The sequence below is a fragment of the Anomaloglossus baeobatrachus genome, chromosome 1, assembly GCF_048569485.1.
Source record: "Anomaloglossus baeobatrachus isolate aAnoBae1 chromosome 1, aAnoBae1.hap1, whole genome shotgun sequence".
In the NCBI taxonomy this organism is placed as follows: Eukaryota; Metazoa; Chordata; class Amphibia; order Anura; family Aromobatidae; genus Anomaloglossus; species Anomaloglossus baeobatrachus.
The window spans coordinates 378326627-378351255 of NC_134353.1; the positions used below are offsets into that span (position 1 = coordinate 378326627).

At 50.0% G+C, this 24629-nt stretch overlaps 1 protein-coding gene across 3 annotated transcripts in view; it reads right to left on the reverse strand.

Moving 5' to 3' along the window:
• CHAF1A (chromatin assembly factor 1 subunit A) overlaps positions 1 to 24629 on the reverse strand; it is a 221829-nt gene that overhangs the window by 157237 nt on the left and 39963 nt on the right. For 2 of the 3 annotated variants that reach the window (XM_075352507.1, XM_075352506.1), the window contains exon 4: positions 3798 to 4027. In XM_075352507.1, the coding sequence (XP_075208622.1) occupies positions 3798 to 4027 (230 nt within the window). The remainder of the gene's footprint in view (positions 1 to 3797; positions 4028 to 24629) is intronic. The other variant, XM_075352508.1, reaches the window with a different exon arrangement.

Genomic DNA, 24629 nt, shown 5'->3' on the forward strand with positions numbered 1-24629 from the left:
GATATCTATCGACGCAAGGAAATCTCCTTGGGACATTGAGGAGATGACGGAGCGGGGGGATTCCATCCTGAACCGTCTGGTTTTTACATGTTTGTTGAGCAGTTTCAGGTCCAGGAACGGGCGGAAAGACCCGTCCTCCTTTGGGACCACAAACAAGTTGGAGTAAAAACCGTGGCTCAGTTGCTGAAGAGGAACCGGGATCACCACTCCTTCTGCCTTCAGAGTGCGCAGCGCCTGCAGAAGAGCCTCGGCTCGCTAGTGAGGCGGGGATGACCTGAAGAATCGAGTCGGGGGACGAGAGGTGAACTCTATCTTGTAACCGTGAGACAGAATGTCTCTCACCCAGCGGTCTTTTATTTGTGGCAGCCAGGTGTCGCAAAAGCGGGAAAGCCTGCCACCGACCGAGGATGCTACTAGAGGAGGTCGAAAGTCATGAGGAAGCCGCTTTGTTAGCGGCGCCTCCGGTGGCCTTTTAAGGACGTGACTTAGACCGCCATGCATCAGAGTTCCTTTGTACTTTCTGAGACCTTTTGGACGAGGAGAATTGGAACCTGCCCGCGCCCTGAAAGGACCGAAACCTCGACTGCCCTCTCCTCCGTTGGGGTATGTCCTGTTTGGACTGGGGTAAGGATGTAACCTTTCCCTTGGATTGTTTGATGATTTCATCCAGACGCTCGCCAAACAGCCTGTCGCCAGAAATTGGCAAACTGGTTAAGCGCTTTTTGGAAGCAGAATCTGCCTTCCATTCCCGTAGCCACAAGGCCCTGCGGAGTACCACCGAATTGGCGGCCGCGACCGCCGTACGGCTCGCAGAGTCCAGGACAGCAATAATAGCGTAAGACGCAATTGCCGAGGTCTGGGTGGTAATGGATGCCACTTGTGGCGCGGCCGTGCATGTGGCTGCTTCGATTTGTGCTTGACCTGCTGAGATAGCTTGTAGCGCCCATACAGCTGCGAATGCTGGGGCAAAAGAAGCTCCGATAGCTTCATAGATGGATTTCAACCAGAGCTCCATCTGCCTGTCAGTGGCATCCTTGAGCGAGGCCCCCTCGTCCACTGCAAGTATGGATCTAGCCGCCAGTCTGGAGATTGGAGGATCCACTTTGGGACACTGAGTCCAACCTTTAACCACGTCAGGGGAAAAAAGGATAACGTGTATCCTTAAGGCGCTTAGAAAAAACGCTTATCTGGACAAGCATGATGATTCTGGACTGCCTCTCTGAAATCAGAGTGGTCTAGAAACATACTCTGTGTAAGAGAAGCTGACTCCTCCGCCGGAGGAGCTGAGGGAGAAATATCCAGCATTTGATCGATGGACGCAATAAGAACGTTCAGTATGGCGTCCCCGTCTGGAGTATTAAGATTGAGAGCGCCCTCAGGATCAGAATCCTGATCAGCTGTCTCCGCATTATCAACCAGAGATTCCCCCCGCTGAGACCCTGAACAATATGATGTCGAGGGAAATTCTAAGCGAGCCCGCTTAGTCGGTCTGGGGGTGGGGTCTAAGTCAGAACCCTCAGCCTGGGATGTATGAGATACCCCGGGAGGACATTGTTGGTCCAACTGAGGGGGGCCAGGGAACAATGATTCAACAGAGTCCCTTTGCTGAGATACCGGCCTGGACTGCAAGGCTTCTAGTATCTTCGCCATAGTCTCAGAGTTTTGCAAACTCCGTCCCCGTCACTAGGACAGTGTCAACAGGTGGCTCCCCCTGGGCCCCTCTTAGCAGAGGCCCTGGCTGAAGAAGTGTCACAGGGGCCGAACAATGCACACAATGAGGGTCAATGGAACCTGCCGGCAGCTGGGTCGTACAAGCGACGCAGGCAGCATAATAAGCCTGTGTTTTTGGCACCCCTGCCTTTTGTGGGCGCCATGCTATTGTTTTCCCTGAGTAACACACTAGGGTATATAGCCAGAATGAACTGTGCTCATACAGTGTAAAATATATACTAAAAACAAATAATGTATCAGTACACTACAGCACCATGAGGCTAGCACCACAGGTGCTGCTTACCATCCGCCTGAAGCGGTTATGAGGCCACCAGAGACCGTGTCTGGGTCTCTCAGGGTTTGTCCCTCTCTGCAGCGTCGTAGGAGCTGACAGGAAATGGCTGCGGCGTCCTGACGAGAGGAGGGAGCCGTGGGCGTAGCCGAGGTGCTCACACTGTGCACAGTGAGGGGGGTGGAGTATGGAAATGATACTCCAGCCCTCAGTGCTGCTCTTCCGTGCAGCGTCCCGCCCTTCCCCTGCCTGTCAGGGCTGAGGGCGGGAGAAAGGGAAACTAGGCCGCAAGCCAAGCCGGGGACTCGAGTATAAGCGTGGCCGCCGTAAAAGCGCGGCCAACGCCGAAGTCCCCGGCGAACTACAAGTCCCAGCCGCGCCGCAGTTTCCCATGGCAGCGGCGGTTAGCGCGGTAGCCCCTACATATAAACACACTCAGCGACGCTGAGTGTGTAATGGCACAGTTTAACCCGGTCCCCCGGTGCACTAGCACACCCAGCAAAGCTGAGGTGTTGCCGTGCGCGGTCCCCACAGGGATACAGAGTACCTTCACGTAGCAGGGCCATGTCCCTGAACGGTACCCGGCTCCTATCCAGCAGGCTCCACAGGAGTTGTGGATGAAGCACGGTCTCAGTGCCTGGAGACCGATAGGATCCCACTTCACCCAGAGCCCTGAGGGGGATGGGGAAGGAAAGCAGCATGTGGGCTCCAGCCTCCGTACCCGCAATGGATACCTCAACCTTAACAACACCGCCGACAAGAGTGGGGTGAGAAGGGAGCATGCTGGGGGCCCTATATGGGCCCACTTTTCTTCCAACCGACATAGTCAGCAGCTGCTGCTGACTAATCTGTGGAGCTGTGCTGTGCGTGTCTGACCTCCTTCGCACAAAGCAAAAAAACTGAGGAGCCCGTGGGAGCACGGGGGGTGTATAGGCAGAAGGGGAGGGGCTTAACACTTTTAAGTGTAATACTTTGTGCGGCCTCCGGAGGCATAGCCTATACACCCAATTGTCTGGGTCTCCCAATAGAGCGACAAAGAAATATGTTATTGTTACAGTTCTCTATTTGAATGCTTCTACTGCTTTCTCATTAACTGAAGTCCCGAATTCCAGTTGGTGGGTGTATAATGCTGGGGAAAAGCTAACTTGTTTTGCATACTGTCAGCCTCTAGTGGCAGCAAGCATACACCCACGGTGTCCTGTGTCCCCCAATGAAGGCTCCAAGAAAGATTTTACAGTGAGTACCCAAAATCTTTTTTTGGATTATAAGACGCACTTTTCCTCTCAAAAAATTGGGAGGCAAATGAGGGCTGTGTCTTAAAATCCAAATATAGCTTACCGGGGAATGGGGGCTGTATGTGTAGCGCTGTGTGCGGGTGGACGGCCAGGTGCCTGTCGGTGCCAGGTGTGTCTGTGCGGGTAGGCGGCCTGCTAGCTGCCACTCTGTGCGGGCGGGCGGCTGTGCGGCGAGTGTCCCAGTCTGTCTGCGATCCCGGTTTCAAATGATGGCGCCAGGAGTCAGCGCCTGCGCAGACGGAGCGATGGGATGAAAGCTCTATCTGCGAAAGCGCCGCTCCGGGAACCATCATTTGAAATGGGACCGCGGACAGACTGGGACACTCACCGCACCGGCCTGCTTCACCACTGCCGCTGACACCACGGACCCGCCGCCGCTGCTACCATAGCCTCTGCCTCCTGTGACCCTACTTCACCTACGCTGCTAGAATATAGAAAGACTGCAGAAAAAAAAAATACGATAAAAAAAAAAAAAATATATGATTGAGCACATTACTTACTCTATTGCCTCAAGCTTTTCCTTTTTCTTTTCTTCTTTTAGTCGAAGCTTTTCAGCTTTTTCCTGGTTCTCCTTCTCTTTTTTCTCCTTCCGCTCTTTAGCCTTTAATTCTCTTTCTTCTTCCTTCTTTTTCTTAGCTTCTTCCTTTGCTTTTTCTTTAGCCAGCTTTTCCTCCTCTTTAACCTTTATTCGTTGAGTTTTGTCAGCCAGAAACTTACGTTTCTTTTCCTGCTGTTCAAAAAACAATAAAGGTATAATTATGCGCTTCTAAACTTAATCCATAATTTAATTAGTATTTATAAAAACACACAAAAAAAGTTTATTAGCCTTTTTAAAGGATTATTTCCAAATCGCAATGTGGTCTGATTATACACTTATTAATTTCTGCCAATGTACAGTACAGATCAAATTTTGGACACACATTCTCATCTCTAGAACAAACTATTAAGAGGAGACTTTGTGCAGCAGGCCTTCATGGTAAAATAGCTGCTAGGAAACCACTGCTAAGGACAGGCAACAAGCAGAAGAGACTTGTTTGGGCTGAAGAACACAAGGAATGGACATTAGACCAGTGGAAATTTGTGCTTTGGTCTGATGAGTCCAAATTTGAGATCTTTTGATCCAACCACCGTGTCTTTGTAGAAAAGGAGAACAGATGGACTCTACATGCCTGGTTCCCACAGTGAAGCATGGAGGAGGAGGTATGATGGTGTGGTGGTTCTTTGCTGGTGACACTGTCGGGGATTTATTCAAAATTGAAGGCATACAGAACCAGCATGGCTACCACAGCATCTTGCAGCGGCATGTTATTCCATCCGGTTTGCGTTTAGTTGGACCATCATTTATTTTTCAACAGGACAATGACCCCAAACACACCTCCAGGCAGTGTAAGGGCTATTTGACTAAGAAGGAGAGTGATGGGATGCTATGCCAGATGACCTGGCCTCCACAGTCACCAGACCTGAACCCAATCGAGATGGTTTGGGGTGAGCTGGACCGCAGAGTGAAGGCAAAAGGGCCAACAAGTGCTTAGCATCTCTGGGAACTCCTTCAAGACTGTTGGAAGATCATTTCCGGTGACTACCTCTTGAAGCTCATCAAGAGAATGCCAAGAGTGTGCAAAGCAGTAATCAAAGCAAAAAAGGTGTCTACTTTGAAGAACCTTGAATATAAGACATATTTTCAGCTGTTTCACTCTTTAAGTATTTCATTCAACATGTTTTCATTCATAGTTTTGATGTCTTCAATGTGAATCTACAATTTTTAGAGTCATGAAGAAAAAAAAAAAAAAAAACTTTGACTGAGGTGATGTGTCCAAACTTTTGGTCTGAACTGTAACTCATTGTTACCAATGTCGAGAAAGGGTTATGTCTAGGGCTGATCGAATCCGACAAAATCCGGAACTGACGGATCGCTGCCGGATTGAACAAAAAATCTGGATCCGCTCCGGATCTTGTCCCCAAAAGTCTATGGGGACAAGAATCCAGAGATTAAAAACGTTTGGAAGGGACAGGGGCGTAAGAGCGCGTGAGGTGTACTCACCCGAGGCTGTGTCATGGCAGCAAACTCCTTCCGGGTCACACTTTTCCCTTCCGGAGCAGACAATTCAATATTCATTGTTTTGCCCACCCATCGACGCTTGTAATTTGTTGCAGCTAGACGCGCCCCCACCCTGCGTGGCAGCATGTCAGATGACTACAACCAATCACAGGCGGCAGGACAGCCGTTGGGCGGGGAAAGCAGTGCAAGTGTCTATGGGTCAGTATGGTGAACGTGCATGTCTTTCAGAAACACATGCACGTTCCTGTCAGAAGTGTGTGCAGCTGTGCTGGTGATGCGGCTTTTTTTATTATTTAAATAAATAATAATTTAAAAAAAAAAAAAACGTGCGGTTCCCCCTGATTTTCATCCCCAGCCATGATAATGCCAGCTGAGGGCTAGTATTCTCAGCCCGCAGCTGCGCGGATCTGGATATTTACAGTTTGGATCCACTCAGCCCTAGTTATGCCCTATTTTTAAGTGTGTTCCTTAAAATTAACATACAGGAGCTGTATGCGCACTATTACGACCAGGGGCTCTGCTTAAGTGACAGTCGAGCTCCTGCTATAACAGCCAGTAAAGTTTTTCTTTTAATTGGTGGGAAAGAAAAAAAAACAAAACATAGAAGTTTGAGATCTGTAGTTGACGTTTTTGCTGATATTTTTGGATAGATGCAAGATTTTGATTGGCTCATTGCATTTTATTGTAATGTTTCAGAGCCAAAAACCAAAACTTAAAAAAAAACGTATTTCTAGTGTTTTAAATATTTTTCTGTTACGCTGTTTACAGATCGGATTAATTTGATATTTTGATATTTTGATATATCAGACATTTTATTTTTGTTTAATTTTCAACAGGGAAAAAGGGGGCCAATTTCAATTTGTGGAGGTAGGTATGTTTTCATAATAAAAAAATGCTTACTTTTTCTTGTATTTACTAGTCCCCTTAGGAGACTTGAAGCTGTGATCATCTGATGCCTGTGCTGTACAAAACAGGGCATTAGCTTCACACTGCTCTGTACAGCAAAAATGATGAGATCCTGTGAACACTGGCTCGCAGCCGGCATTCACAAGAAGTTAATCAGGATGGACACGGATCATCAGCTAACACCTGGCTCTCATGACAGCCCATCAGTAACCTGCAATCATGTCATGGGGTCACCGATGGGAGCGGGGAATGACGCGCTCCCGGTCAGAGTGTGTTAAATCCCACTGTTAGGCCGGTTTCACATCTCCGGTATTTTGATGGATCAGGCACACGTGCAGTACAGTTATATTAAATTTACAGTGGCATCGCGACACCATGCGGTTGTGTGCTTCATTAACAACCGCATGTGTCCGCATAGTGCCGCGATGCCACTGTAAATTAATATAACTGCACGTGTGCCTGTGGCTTCCATCAAAATACCGGAGATGTGAAACCGGCCTAAGGCTTTGTGCGCACTAGTGCGTTTTGCCCGCAGATTTACCCGCGGAAATTTCTTGAGAAATGTCTGCAATCTTTGTGCAGACATTTCCCAGCAAATTCTATGGTAAAAAAAAAAAAACTGTGCGCACTGGTGCGGATTTTTCTCAAGAAATTTCCTTGAGAAGAATTTCTCGAGAAACTTTCTTGAGAAAATGAACATGTCCATTATTTCCGCAGGTACCCTACGGATTTCGGCAGTACAGCCTGCAAAAATCCGCAGGGAACCACCCGCGGGAAAATCGCGGCAATTCCGCGGCTATTCCGCGGCAAATCCGCATGCGGATTTGGTGCGGATTTTTTCCGGAGGTCCGGAAATCTTTCACTCCCAGAAGTTTCTCAAGAAATTTTCTTGAGAAACTTCACATTTCTAGTGCGCACATAGCCTTAGACTGACAGCAGGATTTAACAGATTAACAGATTAATCAGATCCACTCGCGGTTATCAGAGGCAAATGTCGGCTGATCAGATGAGAAGTGGGGGAAAAGATGAGTGATTGCATCAAAGTAAGGGACATGACCTTTGATGCAACAGTACGTAGTCGTGAAGGGGTCAAGTTGGGTGCAAAATTAAAATGATTTTTTTTTTGTTTTGCGAAAATAACAGTAATTTGTCGAAAAGTATGAAAATCTACCAATTTTCAAACTTAACTCTGGTTTAAGGTCATACAAGTTATGTCACGGATTAGCACCATTTTTAGATAAAATATATTTTATTTTATTTTTTTCCCCCTTAGGAAGTTAAAAGGATTCAAAGAGTATCAGCAATTTCATTTTTTTTTTTTTTTTTTGAAAAAAGGACAATTTTTTTTTTTTAGGGACCACAGCAGTTGAAGTGACAGTATAGAGTATTGTATTACATATTTACAATTACAGTTTGTGTTCTAAAGTTGTATTACAATAAAAATATTTTATGTTCTAAATATATCTTGATTTTTGTATCGTAAAAATGATTAAATGTCTGATGTTAACATTGCACTACAATACATTTTTCACTTAACTGTAAGCATTATACTACATATTATTTAGTATTGTTTTGTTGAAAACAGGTTTTGCCACTTACATAGTGTATTACATAGTGTTATATATATACTAGAAGGTGGCCCGATTCTACGCATCGGGTATTCTAGAATTTACATATTGTGTAGTTAATGTATGATTTTTGTTATATATATATATATATATATATATATATATATATATATATATATATATATATATATATATATATATATATATATATATATATATATATATATATATATATATATATATATATATATATATATATGTTGTTGTCTGTAGTTACCAAGTGTTTGTGTAGGGCGCTGTACATGTTCTGGGTGTTGTCTGGGTGTGGCGGGGGTGAGAGCGGTGTTGTTTGAGTGTTGCGTTGTTTGTAGAGCGCTGTGTGTCTGTATCATTGTGTATGTGTGTTGCGCGGTTTGTGTGGGTGTGGGTGTGTGTGTGTGTTTTGGGGGGAGCTATGTTTTGTGCAATGTGTGTGTTGTGCGGTATGTGCCGCGGTGTTTGTGTGTTGGGTGTTGTGTGTGTGCGGCGTTGTGTGTGGGTGACTGTAGGGCAGTGTTTGTGGTTCCCAGTGTGTGTGGTGTGTTGTGCAGTGCGTGCGTTTTGGGGGGAGATGTGCACCCCCCATCGTGCTCCATCGCCCATGCTGCGCACCCCCCATCATGCTCCATCCCCCATGCTGCGCACCCCCCATCATGCTCCATCCCCACTCCCCATTGTGCTCCATCCCCCATGCTGCGCATTCCCCATCGTGCTCCATCCCCCATGCTGCGCACCCCCCATCGTGCTCCATCCCCCATGCTGCGTACTCCCCATCGTGCTCCATCCCCCATGCTGCGCACTCCCCATCGTGCTCCATCCCCTATGCTGCGCACTCCCCATCGTGCTCCATCCCCCATGCTGCGCACTCCCCATCGTGCCCCATCCCCTATGCTGCGCACTCCCAAACGTGCTCCATCTCCCATGCTGCGCACTCCCCATCGTGCTCTATCCCCCATGCTGCGCACTCCCCATCGTGCTCCATCCCCCATGCTGCGCACTCCCCATTGTGCTCCATTCCCCATGCTGCGCACCCCCCATCGTGCTCCATCCCCTATGCCGCGCACTCCCCATCGTGCTCCATCCCCTATGCCGCGCACTCCCCATCGTGCTCCATTGCCCATGCTGCGCACTCTCCATCCCCTATGCTGCGCACTCCCAAACGTGCTCCATCTCCCATGCTGCGCACTCCCCATCGTGCTCCATCCTCCATGCTGCGCACCCCCCATCGTACTCCATTCCCCATGCTGCGCACTCCCCATCCCATCGTGCTCCATCCCCCATGCTGCGCACTCCCAAACGTGCTCCATCCCCCATGCTGCGCACCCCCCATCGTGCTCCATCCCCCATGCTGCGCACCCCCCATCGTGCTCCATCCCCCATGCTGCGCACTCCCCATCGTGCTCCATCCCCCATGCTGCGCACTCCCCATCGTGCTCCATCCCCCATGCTGCGCACTCCCCATCGTGCTCCATCCCCCATGCTGCGCACTCCCCATCGTGCTCCATCCCCCATGCTGCGCACTCCCCATCGTGCTCCATCCCCCATGCTGCGCACTCCCCATCGTGCTCCATCCCCCATGCTGCGCACTCCCCATCGTGCTCCATCCCCCATGCTGCGCACTCCCCATCGTGCTCCACAGTCACACATCAGACATTAAACACGCACACATCTGATCGCATACACACACACACACCTCACTTCTCCCTGTGCCCACCGGTGGGCGGTCCCAGCAGCTGTGCTGCACGTCGTGCTCCTCTGCCGACACTCACAGATCCGATCGCATACACTCTCACACTCGCACAGATCCGATCGCATACACGCGCTGACACAATCACAACATCCGGAGATACCACATGCTTCCGGCCATGTGATCCTCCGGCAGGTCCTGGAAGATCACTACACAGTATCGCCGCCGAGAAGCAAGCGATATAACGGGATGTTGTGAGTATGTGGATGAGATCTGGTGTGTGTTGTGTGTGTGTTGTGTGTTCGTTCCGCCGCAGGACCTTGATGCGCTCACCTCGTGTGGGGGCGGAGCCTGGGCGATCGGCCAATCCGTGCGGGAGGGGCGGAGCCTGGGCGAGGAGAGCGGCCAATCCGTGCGGGGGGAGGAGCCGAGGAGAGCGCCCAATCCGTGCGGGGGGGGCGGGGCCATGGCGAATCCGTGAAGCCCAGCGGCCAATCCGTGCGGGAGGCGGGGCCATGGCGAGCCCAGCGGCCAATCCGCTGTTTGTCACCGTAAGGACATGTCCCGGGACACAATTTTGGAGCAAGACAGACAGACAGAACGAATAAGGCAATTATATATATAGATTACATAGTGTTATATAGTGTATTATAGTGTTATATATAACACTAAGTAATACACTATGTAAGTGGCAAAAAACAGTTTTCAACAAAAACATACTAAATAACATTTGTGCAGTCTATGAATTTGTTGTAAGAAATAGAATTGCTTCCATCAGATCCTCCTTCGCAGATGACCTCAAATCTGACCTAATAATTTTAAGGCTAGAGCAACCTCTCTACAGTAACTTGGGTTGGCGGCAAAGCCGTAACCACATGGGCAACATCTCTAACAATTTCCGGGTATAAAAGGAATTGCCTATGCACAGTCAGAAAAATTCAACCATTCATCAAAACTATTTCTTTGCGAGCAAGTGAAAAATGTTACTGAAATCTGGTCAATCTGCTGCTATAGGAGACGGAGTGAAATCTTTTTCCTTGCGACAATGCTTTGCCTACTCCATGTCATCCAAATACTTGTCAAAGTTAAACTCCTCATCTGATGAGGATGAAGATATGGCAGCAGTATCACTGTCAGGCCCCAAGTCCTCTCGCGCCTGACAGTCCTGTAGCCGCTCATCCTAACTGCTACCTCAGTCAGAGCTTCTTTTCCTTTAGTAAGTTGTTGATCATCAAGCAGTATACGATGACTTGGGCCCACAAACAGCTGCCAGAAGAATTTTATTTTCCAATAGCTGTGTCTCTCTCCGTTTCATTGAAGCAGAAATGCCATCTGCGATTAAACCTCCTCTTTGGGACAGGCAAAATAGCAAGTTCTTCCACTCCCTTATGAAAATGCCAGGAGTTAAATCCTCAGCTTGTAATTTTTTAGCCACGGTAAATGGCTGATTAAGCAATTCCTTCAATTCAGCCACCTGTGTCCATTGACCTTCATTTAAGGTTACTTGAGGGTTCACCATATCTAAGAAACGATTTTAGTTCAAGCAATCGCTCAGTCATTAAATAAGTGCTGCTCACCGAGTGGCTTGATCAACAATTGCCCCTTTCCCAGCACGTCTCTTCAAGATGGAATAAATTTTTGAGGTTCTGGCGGAAATAACCAACTTCCTCACTTTTCCAATCAGATTTCCAGCATGTCCGCCCAGTTTCACACATCCGGCTTTTCGCCGGTTTGGCGGAGGTGGCGCACGCCAGTACAGTACGATACAGTACAGTGGCAGCGCCACAACTTCCGGGTCACATGAAAGCATGTGCCCGGCGTTTGTCGCGCTGCCACTGTACTGTATACACTATACTGGAGTGCGCCGCATCCGCCATACCGGCGAAAAGACGGATGTGTGAAATCGGGGTCCCTCTTGCAGAGCCAGCTGCAGCGTGTGCACAACACAGCGCATGTGATGAATACGAAAGTGTTTTGAAGCAGCTTCAACAAGATCATCTAATCCTAAAGTATCATTTTGCGGTTCTGTTGTAATATCTGTTTGTTCCTCAGTTACATGAACAGCACTGTGGTTTCATCTCAAACATACTGAATCCTAAATTTTCTTCTAGCGGTTGTTCATTACTCTCATTCATCAGTGAAGCATTGTCCGTTACAATGGCAAGAACCTGTTCTTTTTTGAGTTTGTAATCTTGCAGAACTTTTTCCACTAAAGCCTGGAGAAACTGGCTGGTGTGATGAGCTTTACCATCTTTTACTGCCAGTGTCTTACTAACAATTTCTTTCTTGTTACAAACATATCGAACCCTGATGGCAAAATAATTCAGTGAAATGCAGCGACTCCGGGCATCCCAGCAAAGGCAATGGGTTTCAAGATAGGACGTTCAGACACTTTTTTGTGAGGATCCTCAGAAAGAATGAGCATCTGCTTTTGCTATTGAAAGAATTATTTATGAGCTCAAAAAACTTTCACGTGATGCGGTTTTTAAAAAGTTGATCTGCTTTTGCAGCTGAAAAACGTATCCTCAAAAAAACGCAGCAAAAACGCTGTGTGAATGCAGCCTTAGATCAGGAATAGAACAGACATTTATAGGACATTTCATAAGTTTCCCAAATTCCTCTGAAATTTTTTTTTATCACACTCTGCATTGCACTACTGTCCCCAATTTATTATATATTTTAGGAGTCTGAGTCGGTGCATTTTATACCGACTCCAAAAAAAAAAAAAAAAAAAGAAGAAAGGCCCCATAATGCGTTACGCAATTTGTTCTAAATGTAGCAAATAACGTGACTAAGTACTGTTTGGCTGCAACACAAAACACGGGGCTCGGGAGTGAAGAGGTGCCATTTGATTTTTGGAGCACAGAAAGTCCTAGAATGGTTTGTGGACTCCATTTGCAGAGCCCCTAAGTGCAAGAACAGAAGAAATCAGAAGTGACCAAATTCTGGAAATTACATCCCTCTGGGAATTAATCTATGGGTGTAGTGACAATTTAGTCTCTGGAAAACAAACACTCATGGTGTTAAACATAGTGAATTTTACAGAATAAGAAAACTGCAAATAAGTCCTGGTTGTGCCCAGCTCATGCTTCTGGACACCTGCACATTTAGGGGGGCTTCCCTCACTACAATAAGGCCATACAACATGTGGACGCTAACTGTGGCTTAGGCACATTGTGGGACTCAAGAGAGAGCATTTGGATTTGGGAGAGCAGATATTGCAGTATTTCTTTTTTGAGGGGGTGGGATCCATAGCGTTTTTCCAGAGCCTCTGTGCTACTAGTAATGTGGAAGCCCCCTATATTTCCGTTAACCAATGATGGACCTGAGTGGGGACTAGTGTTTTTGTGGGTTGAGTTGAATGCCATTTGGTGGCGATTTTTGTATAGAACATTTTGGATCAGATCCCATTTATCCTGTGCTCTATGCTAAGCACTTACATCGGGGTTTCCATCTTCATCTCTGAAATACGTGATTCAGGTGAAAGCAGCAACGGATCCATTCACTAATGAGGCAGCATACTTCGGACTCTGGCCTCTATTCAGTGGTGTGTCTTTTCAAAAGGTGGACAAAACTGTTGATGACCGCACTTTTGTGCACACCTAAAAAGAGGCGTAAAAAGATAAACACTGCCAGACGTGAGGACAAATTGACTCCCTCGAGTGAATTTTTTATTGGGAATTTTGTCTGAATCACTTTCCTCAGGGTATGTGCCCATGACCTGTACACGCAGTGTCCTGGACATAGCGTGTCTTCCACTTCAGAGACGAAAGTTCTCCGCAGAAGACCGCAGCTGCCTGTGCCCACTGTGGATAGGTTTGGGGCACTGTGGATTTTTTTCCCTGTCCACAGCATAAATTGACATGCTCCATCTAGGGAAGCTGCACCGCAGGTCAGTTTATGCTTTGAAAAAAAAAAAAAAAAAAAAAAAAAGCACAGTGGGCATGGAATTTCTATAAATCCCACCCACTGCTGTGCTTGTACTGTAACCTGCAGCGTTTTGGATGCATCGAAAACACGCTGCATCCAAAGCGCTTCTATTCTTAACCATGGGCACGCACCCCTATATGCATTACTGGTGCAAGCATTCAACACAGAGTGCAGGATAAATATGAGCCACTCCATACTGCGATCTTTTAGAAGCAGAATGAACAAAATCAATAGCCGTTAAAGAAATGGCTTTATTTTTCTTCATTGTTCAATGCGCGGTAAAAGGAATTAGGCGGCTTTATTCCTTGGGTCAGTACAATTACAGTGATATCCTGAACATATATTTTGAGGTGAATAGTGATCCTCTTATGATGCGGTTGAATGTGTGGGCACATATTGATATAATTGTATTCACAATTGGTAACATAATAGTTTAATATTTTGTAATGCAATGGGATGGTGAATAGGAAACTGTGTTGAATGTAGCTAAGTCTTCAGCGTCACGTGGCGGTTTAGCCTATGCGTTATTGTCCCTAATGTGGAGCTTCCTTTTTGCTCCCCCTGTAGCCGCTCCATCGGTTCGTGTGGGAGACTGGCAAGGCGCCTGCAGTCTCTGCGCATGCGCTGGTGGCGTGATCAGTGGGGGTACAGGGAGGAATATCCATAGGTGCATATATAGAGTATGAGGTTAGTTACTTTTACGTAAAAAACGGATTTTTGTGTACTCACCGTAAAATCGTTTTCTCTCAGCCATCATTGGGGGACACAGGACCATATAGACGTTAAGTGTCCTCCTATGGATAGGCAGCAAAGTAGATGCAAAAGCATAGCTCCTCCTCTGCAGTATACACCCCCTGGCCGGGCCAGGCAACCTCAGTTTTAGTACACAAGCAGTAGGAGGAGGAGAAGAAAGAAGAAGAAAAAAAAAAAAAAAAAGAGTCATAACCAAATAACGTACTGAGAGAACAAAGGCCCAACAGGGCAAAAGGGTGGGTGCTCTGTCCCCCAATGATGGCTAAGAGAAAACGATTTTACGGTGAGTACACAAAAATCCGTTTTTCTCTGACGCCTCATTGGGGGACACAGGACTATGGGACGTCCTAAAGCAGTCCATGGGTGGGAAAAATAAAAACAAGACAACGCAACCCAAGGACTAGGAACCAGTCCCAGACAGCCTGGAGCGCCTACTGGGAGAGGTGCTCTACTGCCGTTTGCAGAATTTTCCTACTCAGATTTGCCTCAGCTGAAACCAGGGTATGGACTCTAATGCTTTGAAAACGTATGTAGGCTAGACCAGGTTGCAGCCTTACACACCTGTTCCACTGAAGCCTGATGCCGAATGGCCCACGAAGCGCCAACTGCTCGCGTGGAATGAGCCCGTTGCCCACTAGGAATGGGCTTGAGTTGCAAGCGGTAGACTTCCTGGATCGCAGAGCGAATCCAGCGAGCCAGAGTCTCCTTTGAAGCTGCCTGTCCCTTCTTAGGCCCCTCAGGAATGACGAACAAAGAGTCCGTTTTCCTAAACGGGACTGTCCTGGATATGTAATATCTGAGAGCTCTGACGAGGTCTAACGAATGCAGAGACCTTTCCACCCTATGAACCGGGTCTGGACAAAAGGAAGGCAGAACAATGTCCTCGTTCAAATGAAACGGGGTAAGAACCTTTGGAAGGAAATCCGGAAGGGGGCGCAGAACCACCTTGTCCTGGTGAAAGATCAGAAAAGACTCGCGGCAAGATAGTGCTGCCAGCTCCGAAACCCGTCTGATGGACGTAATTGCCACCAGGAATGTTACCTTCCAGGACAGAAGAGCAAGGGAGGATTCCTTGAGAGGTTTAAAGGGAGACCTCTGGAGACTGTCCAGAACGAGATTGAGGTCCCATGGGTCCAGCGGCCGTTTGTACGGGGGAACTAGATGGGAAACGCCCTGGAGGAAGGTCTTGACTTGCAGTTTTTGAGCCAGGCGGCATTGGTAGAAGATTGAGAGCGCTGAGACCTGCGCTTTAAGGGAACTGAGAGCCAACCCCGCTTGCAAGCCAGACTGTAGAAAGTTGAGAATTCTTGGGATGGCCAGAGGAATAGGCTGGACGTTAGTTTCTCTGCACCATGAAAGGAAGATTTTCCACGTACGGTGGTAAATGCGGGATGAAGCAGGCTTTCGGGCGCTGATCATGGTGGAAATAACCGCGGGGGAGAATCCCGCTCTTGTTAATACCCAGGTCTCAATGGCCATGCCGTCAGCTTCAGGGCTCCGAAGTTCTGATGGGAAATGGGCCCTTGGGTCAGCAAGTCTGGGATGTCTGGAAGGCGCCATGGTACGTCTGCGAGCATTTGTACCAATTCAGCGTACCAGGCGCGCCTGGGCCAGTCCAGTGCTATCAGTATCACCGGGACTTCCTCTGCCTTGATCTTCCTGATTACCCGCGGCAGCAGGGGTAGAGGTGGAAATATGTAAGGCAGGTGGAAGTGGTGCCAGGAGCAGACTAAAGCATCCGCGCCGATGGACTGCGGGCCGCGTGACTTGGCTATGAACCAGGGTACCTTTGCGTTTAACCTTGAGGCCATTAGATCCACGTCTGGTGTGCCCCAGCGAGTGCAGATGTGTAGAAACACATCTGGGTGGAGAGACCATTCTCCGGCGGCCAGGGCTTGGCGACTTAGAAAGTCTGCTGCCCAGTTCTCTACCCCCGGTATGTGTACCGCTGATATCACTGACCCCGTCGATTCAGCCCAGCTGAGGATCTTATGGGCCTCGAGATAAGCCGCTTTGCTGCGGGTGCCCCCTTGCCGATTGATATAGGCTACAGCTGTCGCATTGTCCGATTGGACTCGAATCTGACGACCCGCTAGCAGAGGGCAGAACGCCCTGAGCGCGCGGATTTCCAGGATGTTTATGGGTAGGGAAGACTCCTGGGGCGTCCAACATCATTGAGCAGTGTGGTGCCGGTACACTGCTCCCCAGCCTAGGAGGCTGGCGTCCGTAGTCCGTACCAGCCAATTCACTGGGAGAAAAGATCTCCCCTTCGATAGGGATGAGGACCGAAGCCACCAGCGGAGTGCGAACCTGACTGAAGGCGTCAGGTGAAGATGTCTGTCCAGGGAGAAGGGGCTCTTGTCCCAGGCCGCTAGAAGGGCTAGCTGCAGTGGGCGGAGGTGCAGTTGAGCAAAGGGTACTGCATCCATAGCCGCCACCATCCTGCCGAGCACTTTCATGCTGAATCGAATGGAGCGAGACGGAGGACGTAGAAGGCAGCGTACCGCTCATTGAAGAGTGATCGCCTTGTCCTGAGGGAGAATGATCAAGCCCCGACGGGTGTCCAGGGACATGCCCGGGAAGGTGATGGATCGTGATGGGAATCGGGGATGATTTGTCTAGATTCACTAGCCACCCTAAGCGGGATAGGGTGTCCACAGTGATCTGTATGCTGGTTGAGCAGTCGCGGAAGGAGGGGGTCTTGATGAGGAGGTCGTCCAAGTATGGGAGAACGACTACTCGTGAAAGACTCTCATGGCGGCCGCCATGACTTTGGTGAAGACCCTTGGTGCAGTGGCAAGGCCGAAGGGTAGAGCTACGAATTGAAAGTGGGAGTCCTGAACTGCGAAGCAGAGGAACTTTTGGTGATCTGGGGAGATGGGTATGTGCAGGTACGCGTCCTTGATGTCTATGGAGGCGAGGAATTCCCCTTCGACCATGGATGCAATAATGGACCTTAGGAACTCCATTCTGAATCTCCGTACGTGCACATGTTTGTTCAGGTGTTTGAGGTCCAGGATGGGTCGAACTGACCCATCCTTTTTGGGGACCACAAAAAAGGTTGGAATACCCCTGAACTTCTCGTCGTCCGGGACAGGTATTATCACTGCTGCTGTTTGGAGCGAGTGGATTGCTGAGGAAAAAAAGCTTTGCGTCGTTTGAGTCTTTGGGGGGGGTTTGAGAGAAAGAACCGACTCGGGGGGGTCAGGTCCGAAATTCTATGTGGTAACCGGAAGACACAAGGTCTCGCACCCATTTGTCGTCTCAGGCGGCAGCCCAGATGTGTTGAAAGAGCCGCAGTCGACCTCCTACAATGAGTGTGTCTTCCGGGGCGCCGAAGGAGTCATGAGGGGGGAAAACGTCGTGGACGAGTCTCCCTAGTCCTGGACTGTTTCGGTCTAGGCTGCCATGACGAAGTGGGTTTCAGGGAGAGCTGAGAAGGTCGGTCCCTGCGTAGTCCGCGGCTGGTGGCGGGGACAGCACGGGATGTCGACCAACCAAATGAGTTCCGAAAGGAGCGGAACGAGGACTGTGGACGTCTGGTGAAGAAGGTCGTCCTGGACTTCAGCTGGGGGAGGGAGGTACTCTCTCCTCCCGTTGCGTCAGAAATGAGTTTGTCCAGACGTTCGCCAAACAAATCGGTCTGGAAAAAAAGGGAAGGCCCGTGAGAAACTTCTTGGAGGCAGAGTCCGCTCGCCATTGTCGGAGCCAGAGAGCTCTATGGATGGCTATGGTATTTGAGGCGGCAAACGCTGCGCAGGTAGCAGCGTCCATGGAGGCCTGCATGAGGTACTCCGCCGCAGCGGCAATTTGAGCTGTTACCTCTGTGAAGGTATCAGTGAACTGGGATTCCTCAAGCGAAGTGTTAAGGGATTCTGCCCAGACCGAGATCGCCTTTGCGACCCACACAGAGGCAAAGGAGGGCGAGAGGGAGGAACCCGCAGCCTCAAAAGCAGAGCGGGTGAGGTGCTCCACCTATCTGTCGGGTCCTTGATGGAGGAACCATCGGGTAAAGACAGGAGCATCTTTGTGGCAAGGCGGGAGACCGGGGTGTCGACCGAGGGCGGATCGGCCCAACCCTTAGGGGCAGGTGAGGCAAAAGGGTACCAGGACTCCATGAGTTTTCGGTTACCGAAGCACCTTTCAGGCTTCTACATTTGCTTTGTGAGGATATCCTGAAACTCTGGGTGATCAGCGAAAACCTTTTGGGGTTTCCTTGCCCTCTTAGGGTATGTGCGCACGTTGCTTTTTACCTGCTTTTTCTTCTGCGCTGTTTAATGCCAAAATGGATGTGTTGTTCTATTCAAGCAAAGTCTATGGGAATTTGGGTTTCTTGTTCACACTATGTTGTTCAAACTGCAGCCTTTTTGTGGCAGAACTTTGGTCAAAAACTCAGCTTTTCAAAGAAGCAACATGTCAATTGTTTTTGCCATTTGGGTTTTGCACTGCAAAGCTGAGTTTTTGACCAAAGTTCTGCCACAAAAAGGCAGCATTTTGAACAACAATAGTGTGAACAAGAAACCCAAATTCCCATAGACTTTGCTTGAATAGAAGAACACATCCATTTTGGCATTAAACAGCGCAGAAGAAAAAGCAGCAAAGAAGCAGGTAAAAAGCAACGTGCGCACATACCCTTAAAGGAGACCGCATGGTCAGTGGTAGTGGATGGGGGATCCTCCACATGCAGAGTTTGGTTGATTGCTGCTATAAGGGAGTCTATTGCAGTTTGATCATCTGGGGAGGATGAAACCAAGGAATCCTCCTGGTACAAACAGCATTCTCCCTCCTCCAGCTCTTCAGAAGCCGTGGAGCGTGTGGGAGAACCTGCCCTGTGTGCTCCCAGGGAGAGCCCCGGGGGGCCATGAGAGAGTGCTGGAGACAACCGGCTGTGTGCTCTTTTCCTGATCCCTGCAACCGGTGAAGCATGTGCCCGGATTGCCTCAGAAGGATCCTCCATAGAGGTATCCTCAGGCTGCGTTCCATCCAGGGGCCCAGGAGGGTGTGGAGGACGACATTGCATAGCCAGAACCAGGTTCTGTGACAGTTTTTCCATGGATTGGGACAGAAACTGTGCCCATTCCGGTGGGCTGGGAGCCCTAGGCTCTGGGCTGATGGTTGCGGCGGTGGTGGCGGGGGGGTCTTGGGGGGCTACAGGGGCACAGGACTCACAGAGAGAAGAGGTGTGTTTACGTGGTAGCTCAGCGTGGCAGGCAGTGCAGGCTGAATAATAGACTATGTGAGCCTTAGCACTCTTGGTGCCCTTAGAATTCTGCATGTTCCTAATAGGAGTATGCCTGGAGGGGGAGCAATGGTCAGCAGAGCTACAAGTGAAGCAAGTACCTCACCAGAATCAGCCGATGGCCCTGCGTCCTCAGGAAGGAGTAAGCTCTGTGGAGAATTTCGCACACTTTCCTGGGGGGCAGGGCTTATTGCGGCCCGCGGGGGGGCGGGGCTTGGCACTAAAAGAGAGCCAAGAAGTAGTCAGTGTGCCCCCCTGCTATCGGTAGCAAAAAACGTCGGGAAAGGAGCTTCTGTGACAGTTTTTCTCCCCCTCCCTCCAGTTAGCACACAGCTTGTCACCGGTGGATTATCTCTGCCGACTTTCCTACAATCAGAGCACGCAGCTAGAGCAAATAAACAGAGCAAATAAACAGTGTGAGTTCCTGAGCTCAGGGCCCTCCCCCCGCCACTGGTAAATTATCTGTGCAGGATTTTCTGCAAACAGCGAGGGACTTCCCCCTCCTCCAGCCAGCTAGAGAAAAAGAAGGGAATTTTGTTACTTACCGTAAATTCCTTTTCTTCTAGCTCCAATTGGGAGACCCAGACGATTGGGTGTATAGCTACTGCCTCCGGAGGCCACACAAAGCATTACACTAAAAAGTGTAAGGCCCCTCCCCTTCTGGCTATACACCCCCCGTGGGATCACGGGCTGCTCAGTTTTAGTGCTAAAGCAAGAAGGAGGAAAGCCAATAACTGGTTTAAACAAATTCAATCCGAAGGAACCTCGGAGAACTGAAACCGTTCAACATGAACAACATGTATACCCGAAAAAAACAAAAATCCCGAAGGAAACAGGGCGGGTGCTGGGTCTCCCAATTGGAGCTAGAAGAAAAGGAATTTACGGTAAGTAACAAAATTCCCTTCTTCGGCGCTCCATTGGGAGACCCAGACGATTGGGACGTCCAAAAGCAGTCCCTGGGTGGGTAAATTAATACCTCAAGATACCGCTGCAAAACAGCCCTCCTCTACGAGGAGGCAACTGCCGCCTGCAGGACTCTTCTACCTAGGCTGGCGTCCGCCGCCGCGTAGGTATGCACCTGATAATGTTTGGTGAAAGTGTGCAGACTCGACCAGGTAGCTGCCTGGCACACCTGTTGAGCCGTAGCCTGGTGTCGTAACGCCCAGGACGCACCCACGGCTCTGGTAGAATGGGCCTTCAGCCCTGATGGAACCGGAAGCCCAGCAGAACGGTAGGCTTCAAGAATTGGCTCCTTGATCCATCGAGCCAGGGTGGATTTGGAAGCCTGCGACCCTTTGCGCTTTCCAGCGACAAGGACAAAGAGTGCATCTGAGCGGTGCAGTGGCGCCGTGCGGGAAATGTAGATTCTGAGTGCTCTCACCAGATCTAACAAATGCAAATCCTTCTCATACCGATGAACCGGATGAGGACAAAAGGAAGGTAAGGAGATATCCTGATTGAGGTGAAAGGAGGATACCACCTTAGGGAGAAACTCCTGAATCGGGCGCAGCACCACCTTGTCCTGGTGAAACACCAGGAAGGGAGCTTTGGACGACAGCGCTGCCAGTTCGGACACCCTCCGAAGAGACGTAACCGCTACTAGAAAGGCCACTTTCTGTGAGAGTCGAGAAAGTGAAACATCCTTCAGAGGCTCGAAGGGCGGCTTCTGTAGAGCTATGAGAACCCTGTTCAGATCCCATGGATCTAACGGCCGTTTGTACGGCGGGACAATGTGACAAACCCCCTGCAGGAACGTGCGTACCTGAAGAAGTCGTGCTAGGCGCTTCTGAAAGAATACCGATAGCGCTGAGACTTGCCCTTTAAGGGAGCCGAGCGATAAGCCTTTTTCCAAACCAGATTGCAGAAAGGAAAGAAAGGTAGGCAATGCAAATGGCCAGGGGGACACTCCCTGAGCCGAGCACCAGGATAAGAAAATCTTCCACGTCCTGTGATAGATCTTAGCAGACGTGGGTTTCCTAGCTTGTCTCATGGTGGCAACGACCCCTTGAGACAATCCTGAAGACGCTAGGATCCAGGACTCAATGGCCACACAGTCAGGTTCAGGGCCGCAGAATTCAGGTGGAAAAACGGCCCTTGTGACAGTAAGTCTGGCCGGTCTGGTAGCGCCCACGGTTCGCCGACCGTGAGATGCCACAGGTCCGGGTACCACGACCTCCTCGGCCAGTCTGGGGCGACGAGGATGGCGCGGCGGCAATCGGATCTGATCTTGCGTAGCACTCTGGGCAAGAGTGCCAGAGGGGGAAACACATAGGGTAGCTGGAACTGCGACCAATCTTGCACTAAGGCGTCTGCCGCTGAAGCTCTTTGATCGCGAGACCGCGCCATGAAGGTTGGGACCTTGTTGTTGTGCCGAGACGCCATTAGGTCTACGTCCGGCATTCCCCAGCGGCGACAGATCTCCTGAAACACGTCCGGGTGAAGGGACCATTCCCCTGCGTCCATGCCCTGGCGACTGAGGAAGTCTGCTTCCCAATTGTCTACGCCCGGGATGTGAACTGCGGATATGGTGGAGGCCGTGGCTTCCACCCACATCAGAATCCGCCGGACTTCCTGGAAGGCTTGCCGGCTGCGTGTCCCGCCTTGGTGGTTGATGTATGCCACCGCTGTGGAGTTGTCCGACTGAACTCGGATCTGCTTGCCTTCCAGCCACTGCTGGAAGGCTAGTAGGGCTAGATACACTGCCCTGATTTCCAGAACATTGATCTGAAGGGTGGACTCCTGCTGAGTCCAGGTACCCTGAGCCCTGTGGTGGAGAAAAACTGCTCCCCACCCTGACAGACTCGCATCTGTCGTGACCACCTCCCAGGATGGGGGTAGGAAGGACCTCCCCTGTGATAAAGAGGTGGGAAGAAGCCACCACTGAAGAGAGTCCTTGGCCGTCTGGGAAAGGGAGACTTTCTTGTCTAAGGACGTCGACTTCCCGTCCCATTGGCGGAGAATGTCCCATTGAAGCGGGCGCAGATGAAACTGCGCAAACGGGACTGCCTCCATTGCTGCCCCCATCTTCCCTAGGAAGTGCATGAGGCGTCTTAAGGGGTGCGACTGGCCTTGAAGGAGAGAATGCACCCCCGTCTGTAGTGAACGCTGTTTGTCCATCGGAAGCTTCACTATCGCTGAGAGAGTATGAAACTCCATGCCAAGATACGTTAGTGATTGTGTCGGTGACAGATTTGACTTCGAAAAGTTGATGATCCACCCGAAAGTCTGGAGAGTCTCCAGCGCAACGTTCAGGCTGTGTTGGCATGCCTCCTGAGAGGGTGCCTTGACAAGTAGATCGTCCAGGTAAGGGATCACCGAGTGTCCCTGCGAGTGCAGGACTGCTACCACTGCTGCCATGACCTTGGTGAAAACCCGTGGGGCTGTCACCAGACCGAATGGCAGGGCTACGAACTGAAAATGTTCGTCTTCTATCACGAAGCGTAGAAAACGCTGGTGTTCTGGCGCAATCGGCACGTGGAGATAGGCATCTTTGATGTCTATTGATGCCAAGAAATCTCCTTGAGACATTGAGGCAATGACGGAGCGGAGGGATTCCATCCGGAACAGTCTGGTTTTCACGTGCTTGTTGAGCAGTTTTAGGTCCAGAACAGGACGGAAAGAGCCGTCCTTTTTTGGTACCACAAAGAGATTGGAGTAAAAACCTTGACCTTGTTCCTGAAGGGGAACAGGGATCACCACTCCTTCTGCCCTTAGAGAGCCCACCGCCTGCAGAAGAGCATCGGCTCGGTCGGGATGTGGAACAGTTCTGAAGAACCGCGACAGAGGACGAGAACAGAACTCTATCTTGTACCCGTGGGACAAAATGTCTGTTACCCACCGGTCTTTGACCTGTGGCAGCCAAATGTCGCAAAAGCGGGAGAGCCTGCCACCGACCGAGGATGCGGAGGGAGGAGGCCGAAAGTCATGAGGTCGCCGCATTGGAAGCGGTACCTCCGGCTGCTTTCTTTGGGCGTGAGAGAGCCCGCCAGGAATCTGAGTTCCTCTGCTCCTTCTGAGTCCCTTTGGACGAGGAGAATTGGCCCCTGCCCGAGCCTCGAAAGGATCGAAACCTCGACTGTCCCCTCCTCTGTTGAGGCTTGTTTGATCTGGGCTGAGGTAAGGAGGAATCCTTACCTTTGGACTGTTTAATGATTTCAGCCAATTGCTCACCAAACAGTCTGTCTCCAGATAATGGTAAACTGGTTAAGCATTTTTTGGAAGCAGAATCTGCTTTCCATTCCTTTAGCCACAAGGCTCTGCGTAACACCACAGAGTTGGCGGACGCCATTGAGGTACGGCTCGTAGAGTCCAGGACAGCATTGATAGCATAAGTTGCAAATGCAGACATCTGTGAAGTTAAGGACGCCACTTGCGGCACTGATGGACGTATGACAGAGTCCACCTGCGCCAGACCAGCTGAAATAGCTTGGAGCGCCCACACGGCTGCGAATGCTGGAGCAAACGACGCGCCGATAGCTTCGTAGACAGATTTCAACCAAAGGTCCATCTGCCTGTCATTGGCATCTTTAAGTGAAGCCCCATCTTCCACCGCAACTATGGATCTAGCCGCAAGCTTGGAGATTGGGGGATCCACCTTTGGACACTGGGTCCAGCGTTTGACCACGTCAGGGGGAAAGGGATAACGTGTATCCTTAAGACGTTTGGAGAAGCGCTCATCTGGATAAGCATTGTGTTTCTGGACTGCTTCTCTGAAGTCAGAGTGGTCCAGAAAAGTGCTCAATTTACGCTTAGGATACCTGAAATGGAATTTCTCCTGCTCTGCAGCTGCCTCCTCCGCTGGAGGAGCCGGGGGAGAAATATCCAACAGTTTATTGATGGCCGCTATAAGGTCATTTACCATGGCGTCACCATCAGGGGTATCCGGATTGAAAGCGGTCTCAGGGCTAGACTCCTGATTACCTGCCTCTGTCTCATCATACAGAGAATCTTCTCGCTGAGACCCTGACCAGCGTGATGACGCCGAGGGTCTCTCCCAGCGAGCTCGCTTAGGCTGCCTGGGACTGTCGTCCGAGTCCGAGCCTTCAGCCTGTGATGTCGGGGACCCCCTTGAAGCACGGATAAGTTCCAAGTGAGGGGGGACCAAGGGCCAATGAATCAACAGTGCCCATGGTCTGAGTGACCGGCCTGGAC